The 26,027-nt window shown below is 33.4% G+C and overlaps 3 protein-coding genes across 3 annotated transcripts; 1 reads left to right on the top strand and 2 right to left on the bottom strand.

The window, feature by feature from the left end:
• The first annotated feature begins 496 nt into the window (after window positions 1–496).
• On the top strand, window positions 497–2,912 carry LOC106126569 (zinc finger HIT domain-containing protein 1). Its single transcript, NM_001312783.1, is given in 3 exon segments — window positions 497–627; window positions 1,989–2,503; window positions 2,737–2,912. Coding segments are annotated over 2 exon segments (462 nt in total). The 5' UTR covers window positions 497–627; window positions 1,989–2,177; the 3' UTR covers window positions 2,873–2,912.
• LOC106126568 (meiotic nuclear division protein 1 homolog) lies at window positions 748–1,981 on the bottom strand. Its single transcript, XM_013324288.1, has 5 exons — window positions 1,883–1,981; window positions 1,448–1,584; window positions 1,274–1,379; window positions 1,008–1,154; window positions 748–916 (listed from the first exon to the last, which is right to left on the bottom strand). The coding sequence occupies exons 1-5, from the start codon at window positions 1,970–1,972 to the stop codon at window positions 776–778; spliced, it is 621 nt and encodes a 206-aa protein (XP_013179742.1). The 5' UTR covers window positions 1,973–1,981; the 3' UTR covers window positions 748–775.
• A 2,791-nt stretch (window positions 2,913–5,703) lies between the features above and the next one.
• net (atonal bHLH transcription factor 8-like protein net) lies at window positions 5,704–25,027 on the bottom strand. Its single transcript, XM_013324299.1, has 2 exons — window positions 24,766–25,027; window positions 5,704–7,217 (listed from the first exon to the last, which is right to left on the bottom strand). The coding sequence occupies exons 1-2, from the start codon at window positions 24,821–24,823 to the stop codon at window positions 6,502–6,504; spliced, it is 774 nt and encodes a 257-aa protein (XP_013179753.1). The 5' UTR covers window positions 24,824–25,027; the 3' UTR covers window positions 5,704–6,501.
• Window positions 25,028–26,027: the final 1,000 nt, after the last annotated feature.

The raw sequence follows: 26,027 nt of genomic DNA, 5'->3' as shown, positions 1-26,027 counted from the left end.
GTAATTTAATAAAATCCGGTCAACGATTTCTTTTTGATCCTTTTACAAGACGGGAAATTTACTTTAAGTGACGACTTATTTTTCTTTTCTTAATGTAAGAAAACCTCTCAAACCTGACCTTGATAGATATACAAGAAACCATTTACTTTTTTGCAGAATACTAATGAACAGTAGATATTTGTATTTCCTCCAAAAAATCCTGAAGTTTTTTCTGGCAAACTTGTCCTTTATTCTAAGTTAAAAAATATAGAAAAAAAATGTTCGAATACGTTAAATTATGTGAAAAAAATAACACAACGATACCACATCATATTTTTAAGCTAATTCAAAACGTGATTTTTGAATGAATTTGAGTGGTGGCAATTTTAAGAAAACTTGGGCTGGCCATCTAGCAACACTACCTAACTTCAAACGGATGTCGTAGCCAATTGTCAATGTCAAACGTGTGACGCGAAACTTCGAGTCGTTGTAGCATTTTAGTTTTATCGTAATTTTCTTAGAATATAAGAAAGTAAAACTATATTCCAGAATTATAAAAAGAAAGTAATTATTTTTTTTATGTTCATAAGTACAGAGATAACAACTATGAATCATGGTGAATGTTATGAAAGGAGTTCTCGTTGAATGGTAAGGTTAAGTTTATTTCAATTATATATTGTTTTTATTAATTAAAGAAGAAACATACAAGGTAAAACATTAAATAGACAAAAAAAGATCTTCACTTGTTTGTTTTTTATAGTCTTTAAAGAAATAAATGTTGGAGAAAATTCAAATTTTATGCATTAATGTAGTCCAAATCTTGAGGAATGTTGAAATTCTGTTCGATAACTTCATTTTCCATTTGAAATGTGTTCTTAATGTAAGACTTGAGTATGTAAATATTCTCCGTCCATCTATTAGTTGCACTTTTTAATTCCTGAAAAGATTTTTTAAGCTGTTTAGTTTGGAACATCAGAAAAGGTGCAAAAAACTAGATGCATTTATAAGTAAAAATTCTGTTTACAAACTTCTATCTCCGCAGTTAATGCAGCAATGTATTCAGGATCACAATCTCTGTACTTCTGTAACTCTTTTTTCAATTCAACCTCTGTCTTTGTTACTTGTTCAAGTGTTGCCAGTATCTTTTCCCTTTCTTCATTTACTACTCTTCCAACCTAAAAAATTTGATAAAAGTTGTAATAAAAAATATTACTTTAAATTTCTTGCCTGGTTGGCTTAATATTTGGCTGGTCACATCAATGTCATAAAAAAATATTTAAAAATAATGACTAACTGATTCAGATGTTATGGAATCTTCTGTCTTTTTCAGTTTCTTAACACATTCATTCAACTCGTTTTGAACATCATTTAACTTCCTTTTCTTGGCATTTTTTGCCTTGCTGAAAATAAAAAATATTTCATTATTTATCTAAAAGTTAACAAATGTAACATTTGATAAGAAACTTACCTAGGAAATGACCAAAAGTAAATGGATGTACCAATTTTCTCTGAGTCCACAAGATGGTCATCAACCAAACTCTGTATTACTTCTTTTACTGACTGCATTGTAATGCCTTTCTCTTTCGGAGCAATTTTTTCTAACTCCTGTCCAAAGCGAAAAGAATTTGAAAATTGCGGAAACTGTACGTAAATTTAAAAGCTTAAATATCTGTATAAAAAGAGATCCAAATACAGTCAAACCTGGATAAGCAAAGGTCCTAAGAATCATGATATTTGTTTGCTTATAAAGATTTCTCTTTTACCTGAGTTTGTTGCTTAAGGAGGTTGTCCATGGAGATCGGACCATAACTCAACAATGGAGGCTTATCCCTTATCCATGTTCAACTGTACTTAAAACTGTGTGTTATTGTTTTCTAAGCTTAAAACATTGTATATATTTTACCTTTAATTGAAAAAAATCTTTACTTTGATGAAAAATTTCCAGCATTCTTGTCCTCTTTTCATCCGCACTTAAACCTCTTTTCTTAGACATGTTTTATTAATTCCAGTGATCCAGCTATGAAACAATTCTTGCTTCACTTAGATGAGACTCTTGCACTCGGAAGGAAGTTTATTCTGCAAGACCTTGACGAAACACATCTGTTTATATCATCAGATATAGTGGAAACATTACAAGCTCGTGTAGATGATTTAATGGACCAATTGAGTATACCAGTACATGACAAAGGACTGTAAATATGGCATCAAGAGAATCAGGTAGAGTGAAAGAATCGGAGAAGCGAAGGGTACTTGACGATGCCGCTAGGAAACGAAGGGCCAGAAAGGCCATTGAGGCTCTCGAACAAGACAATTTCCATGAAGACCCACATGCAGATCTGGTTATGTCCAAGAAAGTCCCGAAATTCGCGGATTCAAACGAAAAACCTACAAGGAAAAAAAAGACTAGAAGTGCGGAGTATTATAAGATGAGATTTAGGAAAACTTTTGCACAACTTGTGGAAGAAGATGCAAGCAGTAGATCGGAACCTCCTAATTATTTGTCAGCACAAGTCCCACCATCAAAGTAAGTAAAATGTAATAAATTTATTACAGTTCAATAGAAAATTAAATTGGGGAAATCAACAAATTAATATAAAAAACTTATATTCATATTTTTTATGATTGTTCTTATGTACTTTAACTATATAATATAAAAAAAATTAGTAACCTACTATTATCAATATATTTATTATGACCAATCCATGTTGTATATTTGTAACAAACAACAATTCTAATAAATTTCAATATTGTTTTCAGGTTCCCTGATAGACATTTCTGTGCTGTGTGTGGGTTCCCTTCGAACTACACTTGCATTCCCTGCGGAGCAAGATATTGTTCTGTCAAATGTCTCGGAACACACTTGGATACAAGATGCCTTAAATGGACTGCCTGAATTGTTTGATATAAGTTTAGTAATAAAAATTCACACCAGTGACTCTTGTTTTAATAAATTTTTCATATCTTTCATTCTTTTTAAAATCGTCAAATAATTACCTAAGACTCGAAAAGGGGAGGTAGCGGTTCATAATAAATTCCGTCCAATTTAGCTGAGCCTAAGCCTTCCTCACAAATCACTAGTACTAATCTCATGAAATTTTTAGTAAGAAAAAACAGTTTAAAGTGCCATTTACTTGCAGTAGGACATAACACGACTTACTTCAACACTCTTGATGTTCACTAGATAAACCACTAATTACATTCCTTTAAAAATTACTAGATTTAGCAGAGAAAGTAAAACTGACGGAATTACTTCACTAACCTGTAATTAAAACAGAGCTGTAATTTTAATCACCATCACCTTTTTACGTCAGTGTTTTGTTTCCCGCCAAAACTTTTTTTTTTAAACTTAAAACGGTAAAGGTTGTCTGTCTACATAACATGTTGAACAATGCCAAAAATCGCTTCAAATGTTTATGTTTTTTGTGTATAGGTGTCTTATAATTTAAGTAATATTTTTAAGTGTTTAATTGCAATTACATTCTCATTCTATGAACTGTTATTCACAAATAATACTACCATCTATCGGCGGAGAGTTAAACAAAAAGATTTTTTTAAAACAGTGCCATCTAGTATCGGGAAGCAGACCTAAAAATAATCAAGCTTGTAACTAAATTCACTAGATGTCACTTAAAAGCAAAAATTTTAAAACAATGACATTGAATGACTTTTTGTTAGTAAATAAACTGCATAATTTAGTACAATTATTTTATTAAACAGATAAAATCTGTGATTTAACAAAGGAAATTAATATTTCAAATTTTGTTTCTAGGTGACGGGGTGACCGTTTACCGGTACGGTACATGACGTAAGGATTAGACTAAAACCTTTAATCCTAGTAGTTTAAAACATTTTAACTAACCGTGATATCGTTTCGTCGTAACATTGCAACAGAACTTGCCCTTTTTCTAAAAAAAACTCTAGAAAAAGCAGTGTAATTTCACGGCTACTTAAGTCGATCTCCAAAACATTCATTTGTTGATTTTCCATCACTTCTTGATAAATAGTACTTATGTCGTTTAGCCGTGTAAATCATACAATAGTCGTTTAAAGGCAAAAAAATGTGTTGAAAAACCAATCGATATATCGATAATGGCAACCCTTCTTTACGTAGAGGGTTGACTGCGACCATTGGCGGCGATTTTTGAACATTTGTGACACCAGCTGGCGCGATATCGAAACCGCTAATAAAGGGCGTCTGTTTGCCCGCAACTGCTGACTTGGTCACTGCTGCATACACCCGATTGAGGACAAAATGGCGGTTCCCGCCAAAACACCCTGAATTGTATAAATATTATTTTTTAAAAAAATACTGTTAAACTATGAATTTTCTAATATATTTTTTTTATTAACACTTGACTCGTTTATTATATTGTCTCATCAAAGCTCTTTTAATTCTGACAGTCTAGTTTGATTATTGGTGTAGACAAGAAGTCGAAAACATTTTTTTTTCAAAATAACCTAAATAGGAATTAAATGTGTGGCATTATCTGATTGGGTAAGCTTTATTGAATTATAGGTCGAAGTTTCCCGCGACTTGATGCGCGCGAAATAAGAAAATCGAGTAATAAATACAGCTTATGTCGCAGGGGATAGCGTAATGTTCAAACAGTGAAGAAATTTTCAAATCTGTTCAGTTGTTTTGGAAAATATTTAATGCAAATAATTATATCTTTCCTTTTTATAATATGAGTATAAATAAATAAATAAAAAAATATTACTAGGAAGTAGCTTCAAACGCACAATGTTAGGCTTTGGTAATATTGACACGCATTTCGCCTTGACATAATATAGTGTTATCACACTCTCCCTTACTCCATGTCAGCGATATCCCTCGCCAAATATTGATAAGAGGGCACGTGGGTCGTTATCACATGGGCAGCTGCAGTGATCATAATCCCTATTGTTGCAAGCAGATGGGTTTCCTCCCTACACTTCCTATTGCACGAAATGAATCCGCATACTTACGACTTCAAACTTACTCTGATAATCTGAGTTGCATCTTTATTACTCTAAGAATTTTACGGGTAAAAGTGGATAAAATAAAACATAGAAATCCATGTACTTCCTTCATTTATTACTTCCATCTTTTTATATTTTGTATAAATAATTTTTATACAACTCTACAACGATTATATTGCTTCGTCTCAGTTTTGAATTTCAACATAACCTCAAAAATAATGGTAAGAATCATTTCATTATTGTATTATTTAAAATTCGATTGTTTTTAAAAAAACAAGACAAAGCAAAATAAAACGCTTTCATAACAATAGTCGCAAACTATATCTTTTATACTATTATTTAATAACGCAACAACAATGGTGACGGCGTAATATTTCTTAATTCTAATTTATTTACAGTAAATCATATCACAATCCATGGTCGAGGCACTATGGACTTACGACTGGACAGACGCAGAAAAGTAATAACATTATAATAATACGTTTTCTAGTTATTTTAATCTTGTATTATTGAACGCGACTTATTTTTCTATCACATGGGAAAATAACCCTGCTTTTTACTTAAGGACGTATTTTTACAAAGTCATATTTATGTCTATGGTCCGTCGAACAATAGATAAAAAGAGATACCATAAATTTTTATTTAGTGTCTGTAATCCTAAATTAAGCTGCCTCGATTTTTTATAGGATTTTTTTTTAATAACTATGTCTATATATTTACATTTATTTACAAACATTATAAACTAGATAAAATATACAATTCTCACTTAAAATTATTGACTCGTTTTTCAATAAATATAAAACATTAAAGCCAAATACATCTTTTCTTATAAATGAGACACTTTACAAGTATTTTTTGTCGTCTTAGTAATACTGGGCTAGGGGAATGGTTAACAACGTTTTCTTGTCACTCGAACCACAGACTAAAAAAAAAATAAAAAAAACAACCAAAGAGATTAACTGACCGAATTAACAGTTTCTAAATTTAAGTCTGTTTGGTGTTCTAAATTCAAATTACAATACTGGAACGCATTAGGTTATTAGTGTTCATTAAATCGGTGAAAAAATTAATCATACAGTCCACAGATTCAATAAATCAACACAGATTCACAAGAGAATAGTCTGAGATCCGAATAAATTGTATAAGGAACATTAATTTCATACCGACAGGCAAAGTTACAATATTAGCATATTTTAGAGATTCCTTACATAAAGCTTACGTCCGCATATCCATGCGTCCCATAAATACTTCCTTAAAAAATTCCAAAACGACTACGCAATACCAATAAATAGTATACTTTTAACATCCAATATTATTGTCGTTTTTGTACTAACAGTCGATAGAACGTAATTAATTTTAACGATCTTAAGTCAGGAGTCCATAATTCATTTCAGTTATCTTTTAAAGCGTGTTCCAATCGTAATTTAGATAAATTTTGAAGTCCTGACCTCTCTTAGCCCTTCTCTTCCTTCCGTCTCTGCGTTTCCTTATAAAACCTGCTTATCCCTTTCAAGTGAAGGCTTCAAGGACGGCATTGTATCAAACTATCGCTCCTCGTTCCGTTCAAGGATCGTCTTTCTTTTTCCGCAGCTTGCCCTCGGTGTGTATCGTCTGTGTCACAGTTTCCACTGCCGTTGACAGATCAGCGTCCGGTTCTATTGCCGCTGACAACGCGGCAATGTACGCGCAAGCTATCCGAAGGACTGATAACTTGGAGAGTTTCTGGTTATGACTGTAAGCGGGAACTGCTCTTCGGAGTGTGTCAAAGGCAGCGCTTATTGTGTGCACTCGCGTCCTCTCTCTTGCATTGGCCTCTATTCTCCTTTCTCTCGTCATGTTCTTATAGTTTCTTTGCTCTCTTGGCTTTACCTTATCATTGTACTCCACTACACCAGGATGTGAGGGTACTCGAGGTGGTCCTGGTCTTTCTGGTGGTGGTACAGGCGATGGTGGGGGTTCCAACGGCCTTCTTCTCTGTCTTAGTAAACTGGTTTCGCTGGTCTTTTTAACTAAAGATAGTGGTTCTCTTTGCGGTTCTTCAGCGAAAGACCACGGTCTGAATGGATTTGAGTCGCTTTCTGGGCTAGCGATGTCGTCTCGGGAGCCTAATCGTATTCGTTTTTTAGGGGGCTGGAGGAGTGCGGGGGAGCGTTCTCTTTTGAGTCGCGACTCGGTGTCAGCGAGTCGCACGCCGGAGTCGTCGGAGTGTGCGGGTCCGGAGCACGAGTCGTCATCGTCGCCACCCGAGACGAAGCCAGCATCACGTTCTAATATTCTTTCTGAAACAAAAAGGCCAACATAAGATATTGTTTAATACGCGAACATAATAATGTTTGTGGAGTTTACTTTCAATTCTAAAGTTGTAGATACGATATGAATAAACAATGAGTAGCCCAGAAATATTCGAGAATAGAAGCAATGTTTTTTATCTACAAGTGAGGGCAACGGAAGCTGTGAACGACAACGACGGACAGAAATACAAACGTCGCCGGCTCGTTATAGCGTGGCACATGAGACGCGTACTAAACTCAACTATGGCAAGGAAACCGGCGGGCAATAGGTCATATTCTTTAAGTTATTCTGAATTTAAATCATAAGTGAATATTTTTCAAAATGAATACTTAATGTTTCAATATCGCACTGTTTTCAAATTTCTACAGACGAAAACAATATTAAACTTAAGAATATTTTGAAATATTACGCGGTTTGAACGTCTGCTATATTTGTCATGGCTCCACATTTCCTTTCACAAACGATTGGAGACAATGGGCGTTGCTTTTCACTAGTAATTCCGGCTTCCAGTCAATACAACCGGCCAGTGCTGCTGATTAAATCTAACTATACGGATACGCAGATTTACAATACTGGCAACAATAAAAAAAAACACAAATGTAACGTCTTTATAATATTGAATTGCCAAATAACAAAAAAATAGGTACTTTCACAATGTCGAACTTTAAAAAAAATATTAGACCATGACAATAGGCGTAATTCGATGAAATGGCCAGTAATAGTCACCTTTATAAAAAAATAATTTAGCGAAATTCAAGTTGTTTTTATCGACGTTGTTTTATTTAAATCGTATAATTAACATCGTACAAGGATGTGAGCAGGTCGAGTTTTTTTCTAACGCCATGGGAATCGGTCGCTTAGCGCCGGCGCCCGCGCACATTTCCAGTTCACGATATGCCCGCGCTAATAATTTCGAATTGCCGTTTTGTAGATCTTTTGTCTCTTTCTTATTTTTTTATAATTGTGTGTATATATAGGTACGAATTTCTTTCCTAAAATAATAATTATTAGGCTTAATTTAAGTAGAATAATTTTTTTTTTTTGATAAGTAGAATTTTTTATTTTATCTTTTATGAAATAAAGCTTTATGTTTTAAGAAAAAAACATGTAGAAAAATTAGGCGTTGTATAAGCTTGTAAACGTATTTTTAAACGTCAACAATTCTGACATAACCTAAAATGTGTCTTGACATAACCTAGTAATAACGTAATATGAAAACAAACAATAAGAAGTTGTAAGTTAATTAAATGTGAGTCATGATTTTAAAAGATTTACCAACAGTAAGCCCTCACAAGCGAGCATAACACCTGCATCTATACGTACCATAAACAAAACTGGTTTATGCCCATATGGTCGTCGCGTCTGTGATTGTTATTTATTAAATTTTACCTCTTTAAGAAATTACTGTCCGCATTCCAATCTTAATTGGTCGTTTGTTTTGGTTTGTTGCCTATTTTTAGTTGAAAAGAAAAATTATAGCTATTTAATAACATAGTGTATCGAACTTTATAAAAAACAATATGATTTGAACTTAAGAAATTTAATGATTTTAATTAAAATTATCTATATTCCTTATCTTTTAAAATTGATTATTTAATATATTCGCGTAAATAGAAATAAATAATTTTTATTTGTCACATAGTAAAAAAAAAATCAAATCCACGAGCAATTAATATTGATAATATTATGTTGGTACTAGGTATGCTACCGGAATTGTTTTATGGCTCATAATCGAGCGGTTGCGGCGCCTCGAAGGCGTTCCACAGATTATATACGGACCGACACATGTCTACACAAATTTCAACTCTATTCCAATAGAATAAAGTATATTTTATATTACATATTAATTGGCTATGAACGAGTTAGCGGAGGCGTTCGAGAGGTCACTTCTCACACTTAGGAGTGTTTTTTTTTTCTTAAAAAGGATGGTGAGGAACCGACGGCACCGCCTACGTATTACTAAAGTTTAATTACACGAGCGTTTCACTTTTTTAAGGATTAACCATAAACAAGCTCGTCTGACGTTCAAAGATCACCGCCGCCCATAAACATTCAACGATTCTAGAGTTGAGAGAGCTACAGGTGCATTGGTAAATTTTAAAAATGACACGCTTAAAAACCGTAATTAATTAAAATTATTAAAAAAATGCCTCCTAAAAGGTTTTTGACTAGATTTGGATGTAATTTTTTAAAACTATCTCTTCGTAAATTTAAGAAAATTACATACATGACTTCTGTACCAGTAAAAAATAACCTTGAACTAAAAATGTACCTAACTTCAAAATTTGAATCCATTGTAGTGTGTTAAAAGTAAGAAAAAAATCAAGGGCTGGAGCTCAATACGCTGTTTCACGTTGAAGTGTTAAAACAAAGAGGAGTCAAAGGTGCCGGCACTATGGACCCTCGACCGGTGAATGAGTGTTGATCTCGGTAAGATAAGACCGGACCCCGCCGAGCCCGGACCCATAGATATCAATCTGGCGCCAAATTTCACAGAAACTCAACGCGTTCTTGTTTAAAACGCACCTTATTTAACTTTTTTTTCTATTACCCTCACGTCGTGACAGTTTACATATTCGATTTAATTAACATAATTAGAGATTCAGAGATTTTATTTAAAAAAAAAATGGATTAAACACCAAAAGACTTTTGCCTTTTTTCATCTTTGATTATTAAAAAAACAAAATGTCAAAAATGATGCACACGATTTACCAGTGTTGCAATTACGGAAATTTTGTTTCCACGCGACGCTACCGAAATGAGAAATTGATGAGCGGTCAGTTATTTCGTTATAATAAAAAATCAGACTAATATGTCGCGTCCGTGGTTGTATTCGCACGGTCTCTTAAGCTTAATGTATGAGAAGTCGTGATGTTGTTAGCGACTTTCACCGAGCAAATATTACCAATGGCGCCGGCTCGACCGATCTTGAGCTATATGGCTCTACAGCTCTATTCTGACGTTTTAATTATGGTACATTTGAACAATGTTTGAATACAAAGTAGTGTCTTTTCATACACATTTTTAACAGACAGCTGTATAAATCTCCAATTAATAGATTTCCTTTAATCTTTTTAATTTAGGGCTTTTATTTTTTTGGACATAATAAAAATTTTAAAACCAAAGGAGTTTATAACAATTTTGTTAAAATTTTTACACCTAAGTATTTGAACAGAGTGAATTTTTATAGAGAGCTATGAGTAAATATTTATTAGCGCTTTTTCTGGTCTAAAGTAGTATTTGAGAGGAGAAAGAATGCATGCATATGCAGCGAATCTTTATAACTTTTCACAAAGGAAAATACGTTAAACCTTCTGTAATATAACAATTTCTCAAGCCTTAAAACCATTAGACGTCATTATGTTTTGAAACTTCGTAATCATTATGGTTTAACTTTCAGCGCTAGAAAGTTATTTGTTAAGTTCATTGTTTGTAGTTTATGCCTAGTCGTGTTTTTTATGTTCTAAGTCAAACTCTCTTTCAGTATACGAAAATTAATTAAAAAACATAATAAAGGAAACGCAATACTTCGAGAAAATGTTTCAGGCATTACTCAATATCAATTTGGTGTTAAACACAGTTTTAATAACAATACGGTCAGTGTCCAAACTCAAAGTAATCCCGTGATTCCCGGCATCCGATCCGGTCCGGTTGCGCGGTCCGGACCCGATGTCCGGCCGTCCGGGATCGCATTAGTCACGTACGCCAACGCCGCGACACACAGGCGCCGCGCGGTCGCCATTCCGAACATATACTTATATACTAAATTACAATTTCTTATTAAAGTACGTATTGCCGCATTGCTGAAACTTTTAAAACACAGATTATAAAAGTTTTTGTATAGGTGTCAAATTAATAATGCATATTGCCAAGAATTAAGGTCAAACTTAAAGAGATGGCAACCCTAGCCTTGCCCTATTAATTAGTATCTAGGTATGTAAAAAAACATTTGCTTTTTACACGTGTTTAGTATTAAGTCTACTGTCATAACATTTGTGTTGCCGTCTCTGTTTTGTCAAAGATAATGTGAAGGATGGCATATTATTCACGGCAGTGGAAGCCCACTGTTTCAGAGATTTTAATCGCCATTGGCTGACAGAATACGAGGGCGGGGGTTGCAGTTCTCGGCATTCCTCCGTAGCCTTCAATTAGTATTTACTGATTAGTTATATACTCGGTTAATTAGTACATGTGTTGCTTCTAATATATGTTATTCACATTCCATACGCATTATGCACAATAAACATACCGATATATTTATACTAGCTGTCGCCCGCGACTCCGTCCACGCGGAATTAAAAAACTATTGGTCACAGCGTAATGTTATATAGCCTAAAGCTTTACTCTATAAATGGACTATACAAAAAAAAAGAATTTCTCAAATCGGACCAGTAGTTCCTGAGATTAGCTTTTTATTTTTGTGACTGAGTAGTTTAAGAGTAACAAGACTCTAGGGCTCCCTCAGGAGCCTCAGCTCTGGCTGTTACTTCGTTATTGTTACCGGATTGGGAGGTCACCGAGCTCTTAGATCGCTTAGGTGGACGCTCCATGGAGTGACTGGACTCAAGGGCCCCCAAGGGAGGGACCTCGGCTTGAGCTGTCAGTCCGAGATTAGCGCGTTTAAACAAACAAACTCTTCCCCTTTATAATATTAGTAAAGATTCTAATAAGACCTTTCTCGGTAACCTGTTAATTTTAAGAATGTATGTAAAAGTTTGGATGGAATAATACCTCGTAATTTTTAAACGGCTCAACGGATGTGGTTAAAATATTTAATAAAGGTACAGTTTTTTTTTATTCGACGTCGAAGACACGGGTGACAGTTTAATATTTAAATCTAACAATTATATGCAATTCCTTTTAACTAAAGTAACTTGTGTGATATTTACTAATTCGGAGAGAACGTAATATTCATACAAACGGCAGATCTGTACGATAGTGGGCTACCATTGTTAGCAACTGTTCAAACATTGAAACGTTACAGCGATGTCCGCAGAGTCAAAATAATGTATTGTTTCAGTAACCATAGACTCAACATCCATGTCTGGCGCGCACCTGGCAGCCACGTGCTTTAGCCACAATTAATCCCAACCATAGACAATTTTTGTTCTCAATTACATCGTATTTGATAATATCAAATGTCAAATTGAAAACATTGTAAACCGTTCCGTAAATCAAATCGATTGTAGTTATATTTAATTGCAGATAATATTTTGCTTTAAAAAACAATAGAAATACACATTTATTTGGATTACGAAAAACATATTGTTATCTCCATATTGTCAAAGGTAATGACAGGGATGACGATATGTTTTATACACAGATTTTGGTCTTAGAAACTCATGGTAAGTGGATAAAACATCACGGCATAAACGTTAGGTTATCCAGAAAGTTTCCATGTGTTATAAAATCTATGACTTGATTTTGTGTCGCAAAAAATTCAAATTACCAAAAAGACTGTCAGCTTTTTTTAACTCATCTGTAATACTATGTTTAATGGATAAAACCACCTGGCTGAATGTGACATATTGCATTTGTGTGACATTTTGTCAGCGGCAATTTGTTACACATCACAGCCGACGAATTTTGAATAAAACTTGGAATCGAATAGATTTCTTTTTATACCTAAAATTATGCAGTAGCGAACGAACGCGGTACAGTCACAATCAAAACGTATTTTACACTTTTTTTGCACACAGTGTACATGGACTACTATTTGATATTAAATAAAATATCAATTGTTTAGTAAGGTAAATGTTTTTAACTTTAATTTCATTATTAAAAAAAAAGAAAAAATAGTACATTTTTTATCGCGATTGTACTTTATGTTTTTTCTTCCCTGGGGCAAACACATGTTAATATAGCAAACGTAAAGCTTGGCAAAGATGGCTATTAATTTTCTAGTTTTTACAACCTGACAGATTGCCTTTATATTTAAATTCGGACAACAACTGTTGGAATTAATCTTTTTTTTCGTAGTCAATATGACATGAACATCTGTGTAAAACAAACCAAATTAAACCATTTATAAATCTAGATATTTCTATGAATTAAGAAAAACGTATTTTAGAAAGGTTTATTACCGAGAAACCAATGTCTTGAAAAGGTTAGGAACGTGACGATGATTTTATAAGTAGCTGATTCAACATTCTTCTATTCTGAAACTAGTCGTTGGGATAGGAAGTGTGTGTGAGTGTTAAATGTAGGCAACGCATATGCAATTGCGTATGTCTATCGTCAGCAGTCACTTCGCTATTTCAGCGATTTCAGGTGGCCGCTCACTCGTTTACCACCTTATGATATAAAAAAAAATTACGTATGTAAGAGTTGGTAATCAGATGAAAAAAAATATTTGTCGAAACTTTTTACATTAAACTGTTTGATGCGTATAAAAAAAATTATTTTAGTTGTAGATTTGCGCCATTTTATTTTAAGTTTGATTGCAAAATTTTCGTACAATCCTTAAAAACATAAAAAACAAGTCTGTAAACATTTTATAGCGTTAATCGTTTATGGCCACATCTGGGTAGAAGCTAATAGTATTTTTAATGGCAACAATTACAGCTCTACATTAAAGCTCTGTACTACGGTGGCCAAATTATAATAATTTTGTGGATAATAAAAAAACTCTATAAAAAAATGTTTTAATTCCCTACACGTTTCTAAATCAATAAACAAATTTGTGTCCTTCAAATCTAAAAAAAAAATATTTTTTATTTTTTTTAAACTATTGCAATATGACATAAGTTAAATTATTTTAGGTGTTATGATTATTTTGACTGGCATCACAATTAATGCTGGGGTCAGTTAGTATAATAAAAATAAATAAATCTACAACTAAATTAATGACATTCCATAAAACGCGGGAAGCTACTACAACCTATTTGGACGCCAAGGGGCAAGCGGCAAGCGCCAACGGCCGTCTGAAGTGACCTTGCAGTGGCGCCCCGTTGTCGATAAAATAAATCAGATATAAAAAGTTGATTTCGCATGCGGACAAGCTGGAATCGTGCAGCCAGATGGCGAATCCCGATGCTAACTCGCATCTGGTGCGGCGCGTGTAATTGTTATCAGCCAGCAATTGTTAAAACGTTGGGGACGATGGTAAAAAAAAAAAATTTTTACTCTATGCCGTTTTCACTTCTCTAATGTCAGATGTTCAACTTTCTTTTTTTGTTGCAACTGAAAAGAGTATATAAAGTTTATTTAATATTCTAATCTCTGTTAAAATAGAAAAGGATTAAAATAAATAAAAAAAAACCTTGAAATTATTATAGATGTGAGACAGTTTTAGTTCTGTCAAAAATTATAATGCATCGTAAAAGTTCGAGTATACAATTTCTTTTAATTTTTTCAATCAAATATAGACTAAAAACATATGCAAAAAGAACAATTTTGTCCAACTATGACATTTAGATAACTCAATAAAGATATAATATCATAAATTATAAATTATATCAATAGAAATACAGTCTGTTTGGTATTTTAGTGAAGCCTCGTTTCCCGGATGTTGGTTACGAATTATATATAAAAAAACACCGAACTAGTTGGCGCTAAGCGCCATTTTAAATTGATCAGCTTGTTAGCGATAGAATTTTATTTGAAATTCTTTTAGTACCAGTTTGCGAATTAATGCAAATGTTGGGTTATACGGCTCGGCGACGGAATGCGGTGACGTGGATCGTTCCAGTAAACATATCTTATAAACAAAACATACGATCGAATTTCTAAAGTGACAAGATCGTTTAACAATATCTCGATTGTCTTTTGTTGTTGAATATCATATTGCTTGAAGAGTAGGACTATTTTACCCTAAAAAAAAAAAACAATTTTATATGGTCACTAGCTGTCGCCCGCGAATCCGTCCGCGCGGTATTAAAAAAACGTAATGATTAGCCTATGTATTCTTCCAGGCTATGTTCTGCATCTATGTCAAATTTAAGCGCTATCCGTGCCGCCGTTCTGAAGATACCTTCAAACAAACATCCATCGATCCATCCATATAAACATTCGCATTTATAATATTAGTAAGAAGTAAGATTTTATAGCTATAAATATTCCTACATACATATATGTAAAAGGGATATTAAAATATACTTAAACTAAAAGCATTAAATATTATAAACTAATATAAGTTAACATCTCAAACAGAAACATATAATAGAAATTTAAATAAAGTCCGATCCACTTAGATCAGTCGCGTTACTATTGAATATTTATAATGCTAGAAATTTCGTAATCGAAGTCACGAATGCAACAGACATTCAAATACTCGAGCTTCCGCAGTTATGTCGCAACGACCATACCAACTCGGAAATTGATACATATTTATATAACAAGACGAGAACAATAATAAAGAAAATAAAGCGTAAATGCCAAACTGTAAAGAAAAAGGCCATATGTGTCTTGTATACACCAAGCTCTATACTTGTGTATAACGATATTGAAATTTCCAATCCTGACTAATAATAAGAATTAAATTCTAATTATCTTTTTCATTTTTTTATTATACGGAACTCAAACTTAAACAGTTGATACGAAATTTAATATGTCAACTACAAGCTCGTTTACCCTTTTAATATATTTAACCGATTTTCACTGCCGTCTTTAAAATATAATAAAAAACAAAACTCTGAACAGATCTTATTTTTAATAAAGCATGTGTAGGGCAACGAAGCGAAAACTAAATAAATAAAATCGGACGACCTAACAAGGCCGCACCGTGTCATTCACGCCTCCGCGGCTCGGCAGATAATGTGTGACTGCACATCGAATGGAAACGTATCATTGTTAAAACAATAATGAATATAAATATTATAAAATAAAACGTAAAAAGAATATAAAGCCTGCCTGCAACAACATAAAAATACGACATTTTTTTTGCTTAATATTTTTATAACTGGCAACTCTAATTAATCTATTCGAAATTTAAATAGTTTAGGATTTCGAAATTCAAAAATTCTAGCTTGTTTGTTTTTTCACGCCGCGCCACTTTCTTTTTACAGGATTAATTTATTCCTAATAATTAAAATTAGGCGATTTATATTTTAATTGCATAGTTTGACTTTCTTAAATACCTTTTTGGTTTCTTTTCAAAAATTATAATGGTGATGTAACGCCTAAATTTACCAAAAAAATGTAAACATGATAACATGAAGTGACACAAACATACGATATTTTATATTAAAGTATTTATTTTCTTTGCACCTAACTCTGATGGTTTTTTTTAATTAATATTAAATAATAGAAACAATTAAATTCGTAAATAGGATTTTTTAATCTTTGAAAGATTTTATTGAATTAAATACGATAACGTATTTTTAAAATTAAACTTAATGTAATATACAGACATGATAGCATTTATCAATTCTTTTGACAAGTGGGTTTTCCCCGCCTTATCGAAGAAAAATTGATTAACTTAAAAAATTAATGTTTTAAAAATGTAGACGACAAGCAGATGGTTTCTGACATCAAAATATCTGTATAAACATATCGTCATCCCTGTCATTATCTTTGACAAAACAGAGATAACAATATGTTTTCAACGGAGTTTCCCACGGATAGGGAGGTAGGTATTACAGGTTTAGATCGACATTTAGCATGCAAAATTGACAACATACTTTTATTGATATTAAACATTTCTAAACTACATTTAAACTCAATACGTAATAATCAACATGTTTGAAAAAAGTATTATTTATTCGGTTTACAATGATACAGTTTTTTTTTTAAACTGTCAAACCTTACAACCGCAAGAAATTAAAAAAAAATAAAGGCTAAGATTTTAACGCACTGGTAAGACTTCGAATCAGAATAGTATTTTTTGTAATAAGTAAGTTTTTCTATATCCGCAGAGGGAAGTTCATACCATCTTTTGTCTCCGGCCACCTGATAGCTTCCTCCCTTTGTCCTTTTCGACGAATTTCGGCCTATACTCCGTCACCCCTTTAATAATAATGCAAGTATGCAAAATATATTCTAATTTTGAATCTTACCCTTCACAAAGTATTTATTGTTGATACTCATCATTTAAATAACCTCAAAAAGACTTAAAAGTTCTTATACCTTTAGAGAACAAATAATTGGCTACTTTAAATACGTGGTTAGGTTTAAAATGTCGAAAATCTTTAAAAGTAGATCCAGTTTGTGACCAAATAAAAATTTAAACCTGGCAATTACTTTTTACGTAATTTATAAAAACATAAGTTTGTGTATTCTTAATACAGGAATAAACAAATTTAAAAATGAATTTTGATTAAATGAACATTTTTTTTATATCATAAGATGGCAAACGAGCGAGCGGTCACCTGAAATCGTAGAAATAGCGAAGGGACCGTTGCCCATAGACATATACAATTGCATATACGTTGCCTACTTTTAATCGACGGAGGAGAGGATGCACAGAAAAAAATATCTTCCCTTTCCATGCATCCTCTCATCCGTAAAGTCCACTTCCACTTCCCATACTTTCCTTATAGCAAAAAGGGTGGGAAGGGAAAGAGGACTAAATGAGGCCTCCGGGACGCACACTCATCAGACGAAACGCGGAATTGCTTCCACTTCACGCCTGTCTTCTGTGAGGTCGTGGTATTTCGTGCGAAGACTTTAAAACGGGCTCTACCACTGTTAAAGACATTTTGTTTACAAACATCACATGGATCTGATTAACTAGTATCGTTTACATTATTCATATCTTCATAAGCATTATTTTATTTAAATGTCTTTGTAATTTTCGAGTCGTTAACACACATCTGTGTGCGACCTTCATTTACCATTGTGTATATTTCTCCGTCTGAGAACTTGATCCATCTGTCAGCCGCATGTCATGAGTACAATTGTTTTATGGACCTTATTACGACCGATTTTGACATATGTCACATTACAAATTGTTAACTGGCAACATTAATTGTTAACGCATAACAACAGTTATATTGTTAGCTATAACGTATGTTATATTAACTAAAGTAACTTTTGTTTGTCGAATCTTTAATATCTGTGATAATTGTTAAAAAGAGCTATTAAAAGTAAATGTTCCTATGACTTGCAATTTCAACGCAATTTAATCACTGTTTAAAGATAAATATTAGATAATGAAAGAATATAGCGTAAATAACTTGAATAATTGTCGAGACAAAAATATTCAGCGATTAAATATTGTGTAATTTATTTATTTTATATCATAAGGTGGCAAACGAGCGAACGGGTACCTGAAATCGCTGAAATAGCGAAGTGACAGTTGCCCATAGACATACGCAATTGCATATGCGTTGCCTACCTTTAATCGACGAAGGAGAGGATGCACAGAAAGAAAATATTTTCCCTTTCCATGCATCCTCTCATCCGTAAAGTCCACTTCCGCTTCCCATACTTTCCTTATAAGAAAACGGGTGGGAAGGAAAAGAGGACTAAATTAGGCCTCCGGGACGCACACTCATCAGACGAAACACGGAATTGCTTCCACATCACGCCTGTCTTCTGTGTGGTCGTGGTATTTCACCGGGCGAGCCAGGCCAATTCGTGCGAAGATGTTAAAGCGGGCTCTACCAATGTCTGTAATTTATATTTTATTGTTACTCCTTATAATATTGTGATATCTCCCAATACAATTGCAATATTTGCTAAAGATGTGTAGAATAACACACCGTAATGTGTTAAAAGGCTTAAAAGATTAATACGCTGTGTAGTTACATATTAGAATCCTTTGCGCTTTTTATCCTTAAGAAATCCTCACCCAGCATTTTAAAAAGCGAAAGATGCCAACAAAAATAAGTCACTTAATAAAATGATATAAAAAGTCCTTCTACTATTGGATCTTATTTTAAAATCCTAATAAAGTTTTTTCAATTACAATTTTTTTTAACTTAGCAATAATTTCAATAGTCTGTGGTAATTAAAAAAGTGACGTCACGTCCGGGATATTTCCAGTCGATGTGTTCGCAACGTGAAGTTTTTGCGATCTTGTAAGGTTTTGTTGACGTCTACATCGACTTTTTACGGCAACGATATTTTGAAACAACGTCTTCACGTGTTCGCAAACACGTGCATTGGCACACCGGACGTTGCTTTTGTTGATAAGGTAATATGTGTATGCATTTCTTTTGCCATATTTCGTTTAGCGGAAAAGCGGGAAAATAAAACAAAAAACACTACTTACAGCCAGCCAGTGATATACTTTTTTGTTTCCGATGTATAATACCAACACAAAAAAAACAATGGCCGTACCCCAGGGTACAGGAGACCACGGACTACTATTTAGCGGGGTCCTGGCACTCGACTCTTCCTCATTCAAGTATTTTTAAATACTATTTACGTATTATGAAGTGGTAAGTACAATAAAGAGTAGAGATATCTATTATAAAGTCTACCTCGGGTTTCTGAGACCAAGATCCCCGTATAAAACATACCCTTATCTCTGTTTTGTCATAGATGACAGGGATGACGATATATTTGATAGAGGTTTTGGTGTTTGAAACGTCTAGTCTCATTTTAAAACAATAGAATGGTGATATCTAACATAGATCTATACAATTAAGGCTCGGCGCAGACGGACCACCGACCACAGCCACCGATGGTCAACGATTTTACTACTGTTGAGAGTTGCCAACGGCCACACGTATGCGTTTTACTAAAATGTATGAAAAATCGAACTGCTTGTCGATGGCCACCGGTGGCTGTGGCCCGTCTGCGGCGAGCCTAATACGTATTCAAGTCAATCAGTTTGTTAGTATGTTTTAACACGCAGCAGAGTATGGGAATGCGTTCAACAACAAAAGCACAGTGGCGCCCATGCGCCGACATGTGTAAATTAGTATTAGCAATGCTTATTCGGTGCATAATCCCCTGATTAAATACATAAATTACCTATATGTACACTGAACACCATTAAACAATTGATTAATTTTTTCCTTATTATTAATATTTTTCTTTTAATATTAATTTGTATACCTAGAGATATATATTTTCTAAACGGCTTTAGTTTCTACTTTAATTTGGAAAAGATTTATAAAAAGGAAACAGGACAGTCCTGTATAAAGCGCGAGATATGGGGTCACTAGCGATTCTTAACAATTGACGAAATATTTTCTCATCCGGCTCACCACTGAGAATCACGCAATTGGGAAACCCCCACATTACAACAAACAAGATCCTGATATTTTTTGTCGTTCACCTCTAACGAAAATCACAATTTTATTTATCTCTGTATATAATTTTAAAAACTTAATAAGCAGTTTAGCCTAAGGTAAGATCTGAATATTAACAGAGAGATATTTATGCACGCAAGAGAAAAATATAATTAAGGAATACGGCGTAACACAAATGTCGCAAAGTAAACTTCTAACAGCATTGTTAATTATTTTTATATCATAATCGTCCTCTGCTGAATAGTCTGCTAACATTGATCACTACATTGCATATAAATAAATAAAAATATTGTGTTTTAAGCCTTTACAATCTATTGTTGGGCGATGATAGGCTTTTCAGTACAGTAAGCCAAGGCTGTCAGCGCCTAGTTGAAGTAAATTACCCATATTTATCTAGGTTATTACGTCACTCTAGGTATAAACGTCTTGACCAATCAGAACGCACGATTGTAAGAACATTTTTAATAGGAGCAACCTGTAGATGAGATTATAGAAAATTCTGAAGGCAGTCCGACTAGGTCTTCATATACACACTAGAATATTATTTATCAGTAATTATATGCCTTGTCATAGTGACCAACTTTTTTATTATCTATACATACATATAAATAAAATAGTCTGTATATAATATCGAAAAATCATATTTGTTACTGTATTTGTGATCCTGATAGCTAAAATACAGTTTTTATTAATTTTGTCTGTCTGTCTGTCCGCAAGGTCATCGAATTTTTATCATATTATGAATTATTTAACTCTTTTATCTAATATTCTCTTCCGCGTGCTAAAGATATCAATTGCAATATTAAACGAAATTGTTAAAGTCTGGCCATCAAAAAAAAAAGAAAAAAATAAAACAGTTCATAGTACATTGATAAATAATATCAATCGATAAATTTTACTTATCTTAATAGATTGAGATGCCGAAATATGTATTTTTTTTATATCATAAGGTGGCAAACGAGCGAACGGCCACCTGAAATCACTGAAATAGCGAAGTGACCGTTGCCCATAGACATACGTAATAGCTTATGCGTTGCCTACCTTTAATCGACGGAGGAGAGGATGCACAGAAAGAAAATATCTTCCCTTCCCATGCATCCTCTCATCCGGAAAGTCCACTTCAACTTCCCATCCTTTCCTTATAAGAAAAAGGGTGGGAAGGGAAAGAGGACTAAATTAGGCCTCCGGGACGTATGTATGTGAAAGACCACAAAATATTAATAGATACAGATGAACCAAAATTGAAAAATTAATCCAAAGAACTGGCATTCTTCTATTACCATTCGAAACAATAACTATTAATTTTATTATCTATACTTTCATTATAAAAAAAACATTTTGAACAATGCATTTAGCCTCAGAAACAATTCAATAGGCCAATAATAAAGCATTGGTCCGTTGTCGCCACATGTCAAACTGATGACGTCAGGTCGCGCTTGGGCGCCAGATGTGTGCCCCGTATAGGCTGAGCAGAAATTATTGTTTCAACAGACCTTCTGTTTACAATTTCTATCCTTTACAGATGCTATATCTACAATACATTTAAAAACAGAGCGTTCCCTTTTAAACAGCTGTTTTCAATTGTAATTTTATTACAGCTTTTTGGTAGAATAATATTGCAATTTAGGTTATTTTAGCGGGAATATCCATAGAATATTTAATAACTTTACAGTCACCCTAACCCAGTACCAGATGTGGTGCACATAATAGCTGTAATAACGATAGCTGACACGGCTGTATGACATCTGTATCTTTGCCCGGCGATAAAAAAAAGTAAAGGGTGACTCCTGTGAGCAGATAAAAAAAGTCGTTCGGAAATTAGAACAAATTAGCGGCGGGAATTTTGACAGCTTTGATACGAATTTTATATTTTAATCTATAATAAAGTAGATATGATATCAAATAATATTTTTAATGTTTGCATTTTGGCGCGATTTTTATTCATGTTATAAATTTGCTTTGATCTGAATATAAAAAAAAAACAGTAAGTACAGATCTTGATAAAGTATTATCCCGGCGAAGTGTAGCTTATTTAAATCACCAATCATTTATTTACTTACGACCGCTATCAAAAGTGACATTACTACACGCGTGAAAGATATGAGATAATCTGTGGGATATATCGGTGACAAATTTTGCACCGTTCATTGCGATAACTCAGAGTACAAAGGTTACCGAATAATGTCGGATTTTATTTATTTATAACTAGCTGTCGCCTGCGACTCCGTCCGCGTGGATATATAAAAAATCTGAATTAGTGGAAACCCATTCATCCATCCACATCACATCCATCTAAACATTCGCATTTATAATATTAGTAAGTTAAATAAAAAGCAGCTCTTCAACATAAGTTCGAAAAAAAATGAATAAATAGTATCCTTTGTCCGTCTCCTGGCTCTAAGCTACCTCCTCACCAATTTTCAGCCATATCGGTAAAGCCGTTCTTGAGTTATAGTGAACAGTATAGTGTAACTAAAACGACTTTCTTTTATATATATAGATTTTGGCTTTTAAATTTAACTTGTATATTTTATATTTTACCTAACACTTTGGCCATCTTGTTATCGTTATTTGACAAACTGTTGTGTGACGTTAAATTGTGACATTGAAAATAAGAAATTAGACCAATTTCGGAAGTGACATATTATTGAATTCAACATTAAGTCAAAGCATTAACATATGTCCAAATCATTATTTCGCGTTGTTAAAAAGTCAAACAAAACACGAACATTGTCACTCAATAGATATTCAAATAAATTAATAAGGTGTTCCATTATTTTTGTACTCATTACTGCACTGGAAAACAATTTGAGATTCACGCGACCCCCGCCTCGTAGCATGTGAATAAACAAATCCTTAGACAAATGTTTATTGCATTATACAACGCTTTACTGCATATACAATAAAGGTTATAATTGTGTATCAGTTGCATATGTTAACGTTGTAATGGTGTACACTTGTGCGCGCGGTGGGGTTTACACCCTTGTAACATGTGCACGTGTGAATGGGCCCTTTTTTCGAATTCCCCTTTTGTTTTTAAGTCTATACGTCGCTAACAAATTAGTACTGATTGATTTTTCGGTAATTTTTTTCGTTAATATCGTTAGTGTATTTTTTACCGTGATTTTTTTTTAATTCTTGTAATAAATCTTACCTTAAACATCTACGTATATTAATAATAATAATAAGTGATTCAATCCGTTGAAAACCATTACAACACTTATAACACAATCAAAAAGAGAAAAAAGAAAAAATCAAACAAATTACAATGAAGCGTTGCAATGCAGAACAGATAGGGCCTTTGCTCAGCTGAATGTTTAATATAAGGGGCAAAAACACTGATATTCTACAAAAGCCTTTACGACCTCAGTACGTATGACACTTTTCTAGAATGTTTTGACCTTTGACTAACATTATTGTTAATAGATATATGAAATAAATTTTAACTAAAAATTTCTTGTAATTCATAAAATATATGGATATAAGATTAGCTTACAAATTAAGGTACAGAAAAAGATACGCATCTCAAATTATTACTTCAAAGAGATCGCTAAATAAAGACATTCACCCGCAGGCGCCGTCGTGGTCAAACCGACGAAATGCATTCAGTAACAAGTTAAAAGCATAATTTCATTTACGACCAGCGACCAAATACGGAATCTAAAATCGGAATTCGAGTCAGGAGCCTTTTGAAACTGAAGTTTCCGGCTTTCAAACGTTTGGATATTCAGCAATGGTAATTTAACCAAACGTTTGATATACAAACCGTCTTTTTATAGGTACCAAATCAACCATAGTCAGTAGGAAAAAATATTAAGTTCGTTATAGGCCAAAACATAGCATGCAACTCACATCATGAACGAGAATTGCAACTGTTTTTTGTTTAAGATAAAGATTTAGCCAATTTCGTATTACTATAATACATCTATTATGATAAAAAAAATATGTTGTTTAGTAAAAATTATGAAATAAAAAAAATATTTCGTTGCGTCAAATTGTTTGTCACAACTTTTGTTATTATAGTTACTAAAAAATATTTCATTGAAAGAATTCATTAAAGTGATAAACTACAATATCTATTAGTAATCATCGTTTCAGTGACAATTATTTTATTGTAAAATCTGGAACGAAGTTTGAAGCAAAGTTTAGTCACAACTGCAAACTGACTGCAGGTTGCCAAGCAGCAAATAAGCTGCCGTGATTTTCCATTGCCACAAAATTCTCGTTCAAAAATGTATAATATCATCCTTGAAAAAACGAAGACGATTTTTGTTCCAGTATTTCACTAGTGGAAACTCACTTTAAAAGGTATAAAAATCAAGCAACTTCATAAATTTTGCTGCAAAACGGTTCCGTTAAATTTATTTATTAATTAATAAAAATCAACACCAACCTTTTACGTCAGCCTGCTCTCCCGTATCACCAGACGTAAAAGTATTTGACATCTTCATATATGTTTAACGAATAAATCCAAACTTAAAACTTGAAGGGGTAACAAACTTCAAAATAATTCACACTTAAAATAGAACAATTCTTTCCACGTATTTCATACACAGTTTTCATTCAATACAACGTAAACAAACACAAAATTGTCATTGTATGTCACGTGCGTTCGCGTAATTGTCGAGTAAAATGCGACAATACGCACATACTCCTCGTACGACGGTCCGAGTCAAACTAAACTGAATAACAAGTTGAAACGCAGCGCCAGTGTTGGTGCCGGGGTAAAAAAGCGCGGCGCCAGCCCGGTCCGCCCTTAGAGATGCGCCCATACCAACTTTTTTTGTTTAAAATTATTTTTTATTTTATTTAGTATAAACTAAAAGAAACTATGGCGGATTAAAAAGAAATGCGTAGCAGTTAATTAAAAAATATCTTTATTAATTCAGGAAATAAAATCGAATGGGATACACCTCACTTTAAAAAAGCTGAGAAATCTAGAGGTAACAATGGAACAGACGTTCATACAAACAAACCTTTAAAAACATAACTCTCTTCATACGAGCAAAAATAAAAATTTCCTTGATTGCATTTGTTTATAAATCTCGCAGGGATATATTCAGTAAAAACATCATTTCATTGTTTTTACAGACATTTACTATTGTTTACTTATAATAAATCTGTTTTAAGATTAAAAACGCAAGGTAATTTAAACATCATTGTATTGATAATAACGTAAAAGTTTAAGATTTTTTCTAAATAAATTTAGCATTCTATAAACGCGATAAGTTCCTAATAAATACATTCTACTTTAATTATTTCTCTGCTTGAAATATCGATAAAATAAAAAATGTGTATAAAAATGTTATCGATTTAATTAGTCTGTACGTTATCGATATTTCGCATCACTGGCGGCGGCCGGTCGCATTCTCGGACCGACGCCGCAGCGCCCGCCGCATCTCAACATTTGTTCCAACTTGCAAGCTAGAGGCTATTTCCACGTACACATGTGCCACTGTGACTCATGCATACGCATTCAATTTACGTACGCACATTTCGCGCCGCAGCTCCTTTGAACTGGCCGTGATCAGATACGATTCCGATTTGTATCGATATGTCGTCATCACATTTTTCATTAGTCGCATTAATTAGGTCTTTAAGTCTTTAACAGGTACCCAGGGCTTTACCTTAATCTTAAATCTTACTAATATTATA

The sequence above is a fragment of the Papilio xuthus genome, unplaced genomic scaffold (genome assembly GCF_000836235.2).
Source record: "Papilio xuthus unplaced genomic scaffold, Pxut_1.1 DF824992.1, whole genome shotgun sequence".
NCBI classification, from domain to species: domain Eukaryota; kingdom Metazoa; phylum Arthropoda; class Insecta; order Lepidoptera; family Papilionidae; genus Papilio; species Papilio xuthus.
The sequence above is the reverse complement of the archived record's forward strand: the minus strand, read 5'-3'. Positions and strand labels throughout refer to the sequence as shown.

Bases quoted from the DNA above. Each gene is read 5' to 3' on its own strand.
- LOC106126568 (XM_013324288.1), bottom strand. From the start codon at position 1,972: ATGTCTAAGAAAAGAGGTTTAAGTGCGGATGAAAAGAGGACAAGAATG. The intron at 1,380-1,447 runs GTAAGTTTCTTA...TTTTATTTTCAG, and splicing joins TACTTTTGGTCATTTCCTAG to CAAGGCAAAAAATGCCAAGA. The intron at 917-1,007 runs GTTTGTAAACAG...AAATCTTTTCAG, and splicing joins CATTAACTGCGGAGATAGAA to GAATTAAAAAGTGCAACTAA.
- net (XM_013324299.1), bottom strand. From the start codon at position 24,823: ATGAAGATGTCAAATACTTTTACGTCTGGTGATACGGGAGAGCAGGCT. The intron at 7,218-24,765 runs GTTGGTGTTGAT...TTTTTGTTTCAG, and splicing joins AGAGCAGGCTGACGTAAAAG to AAAGAATATTAGAACGTGAT.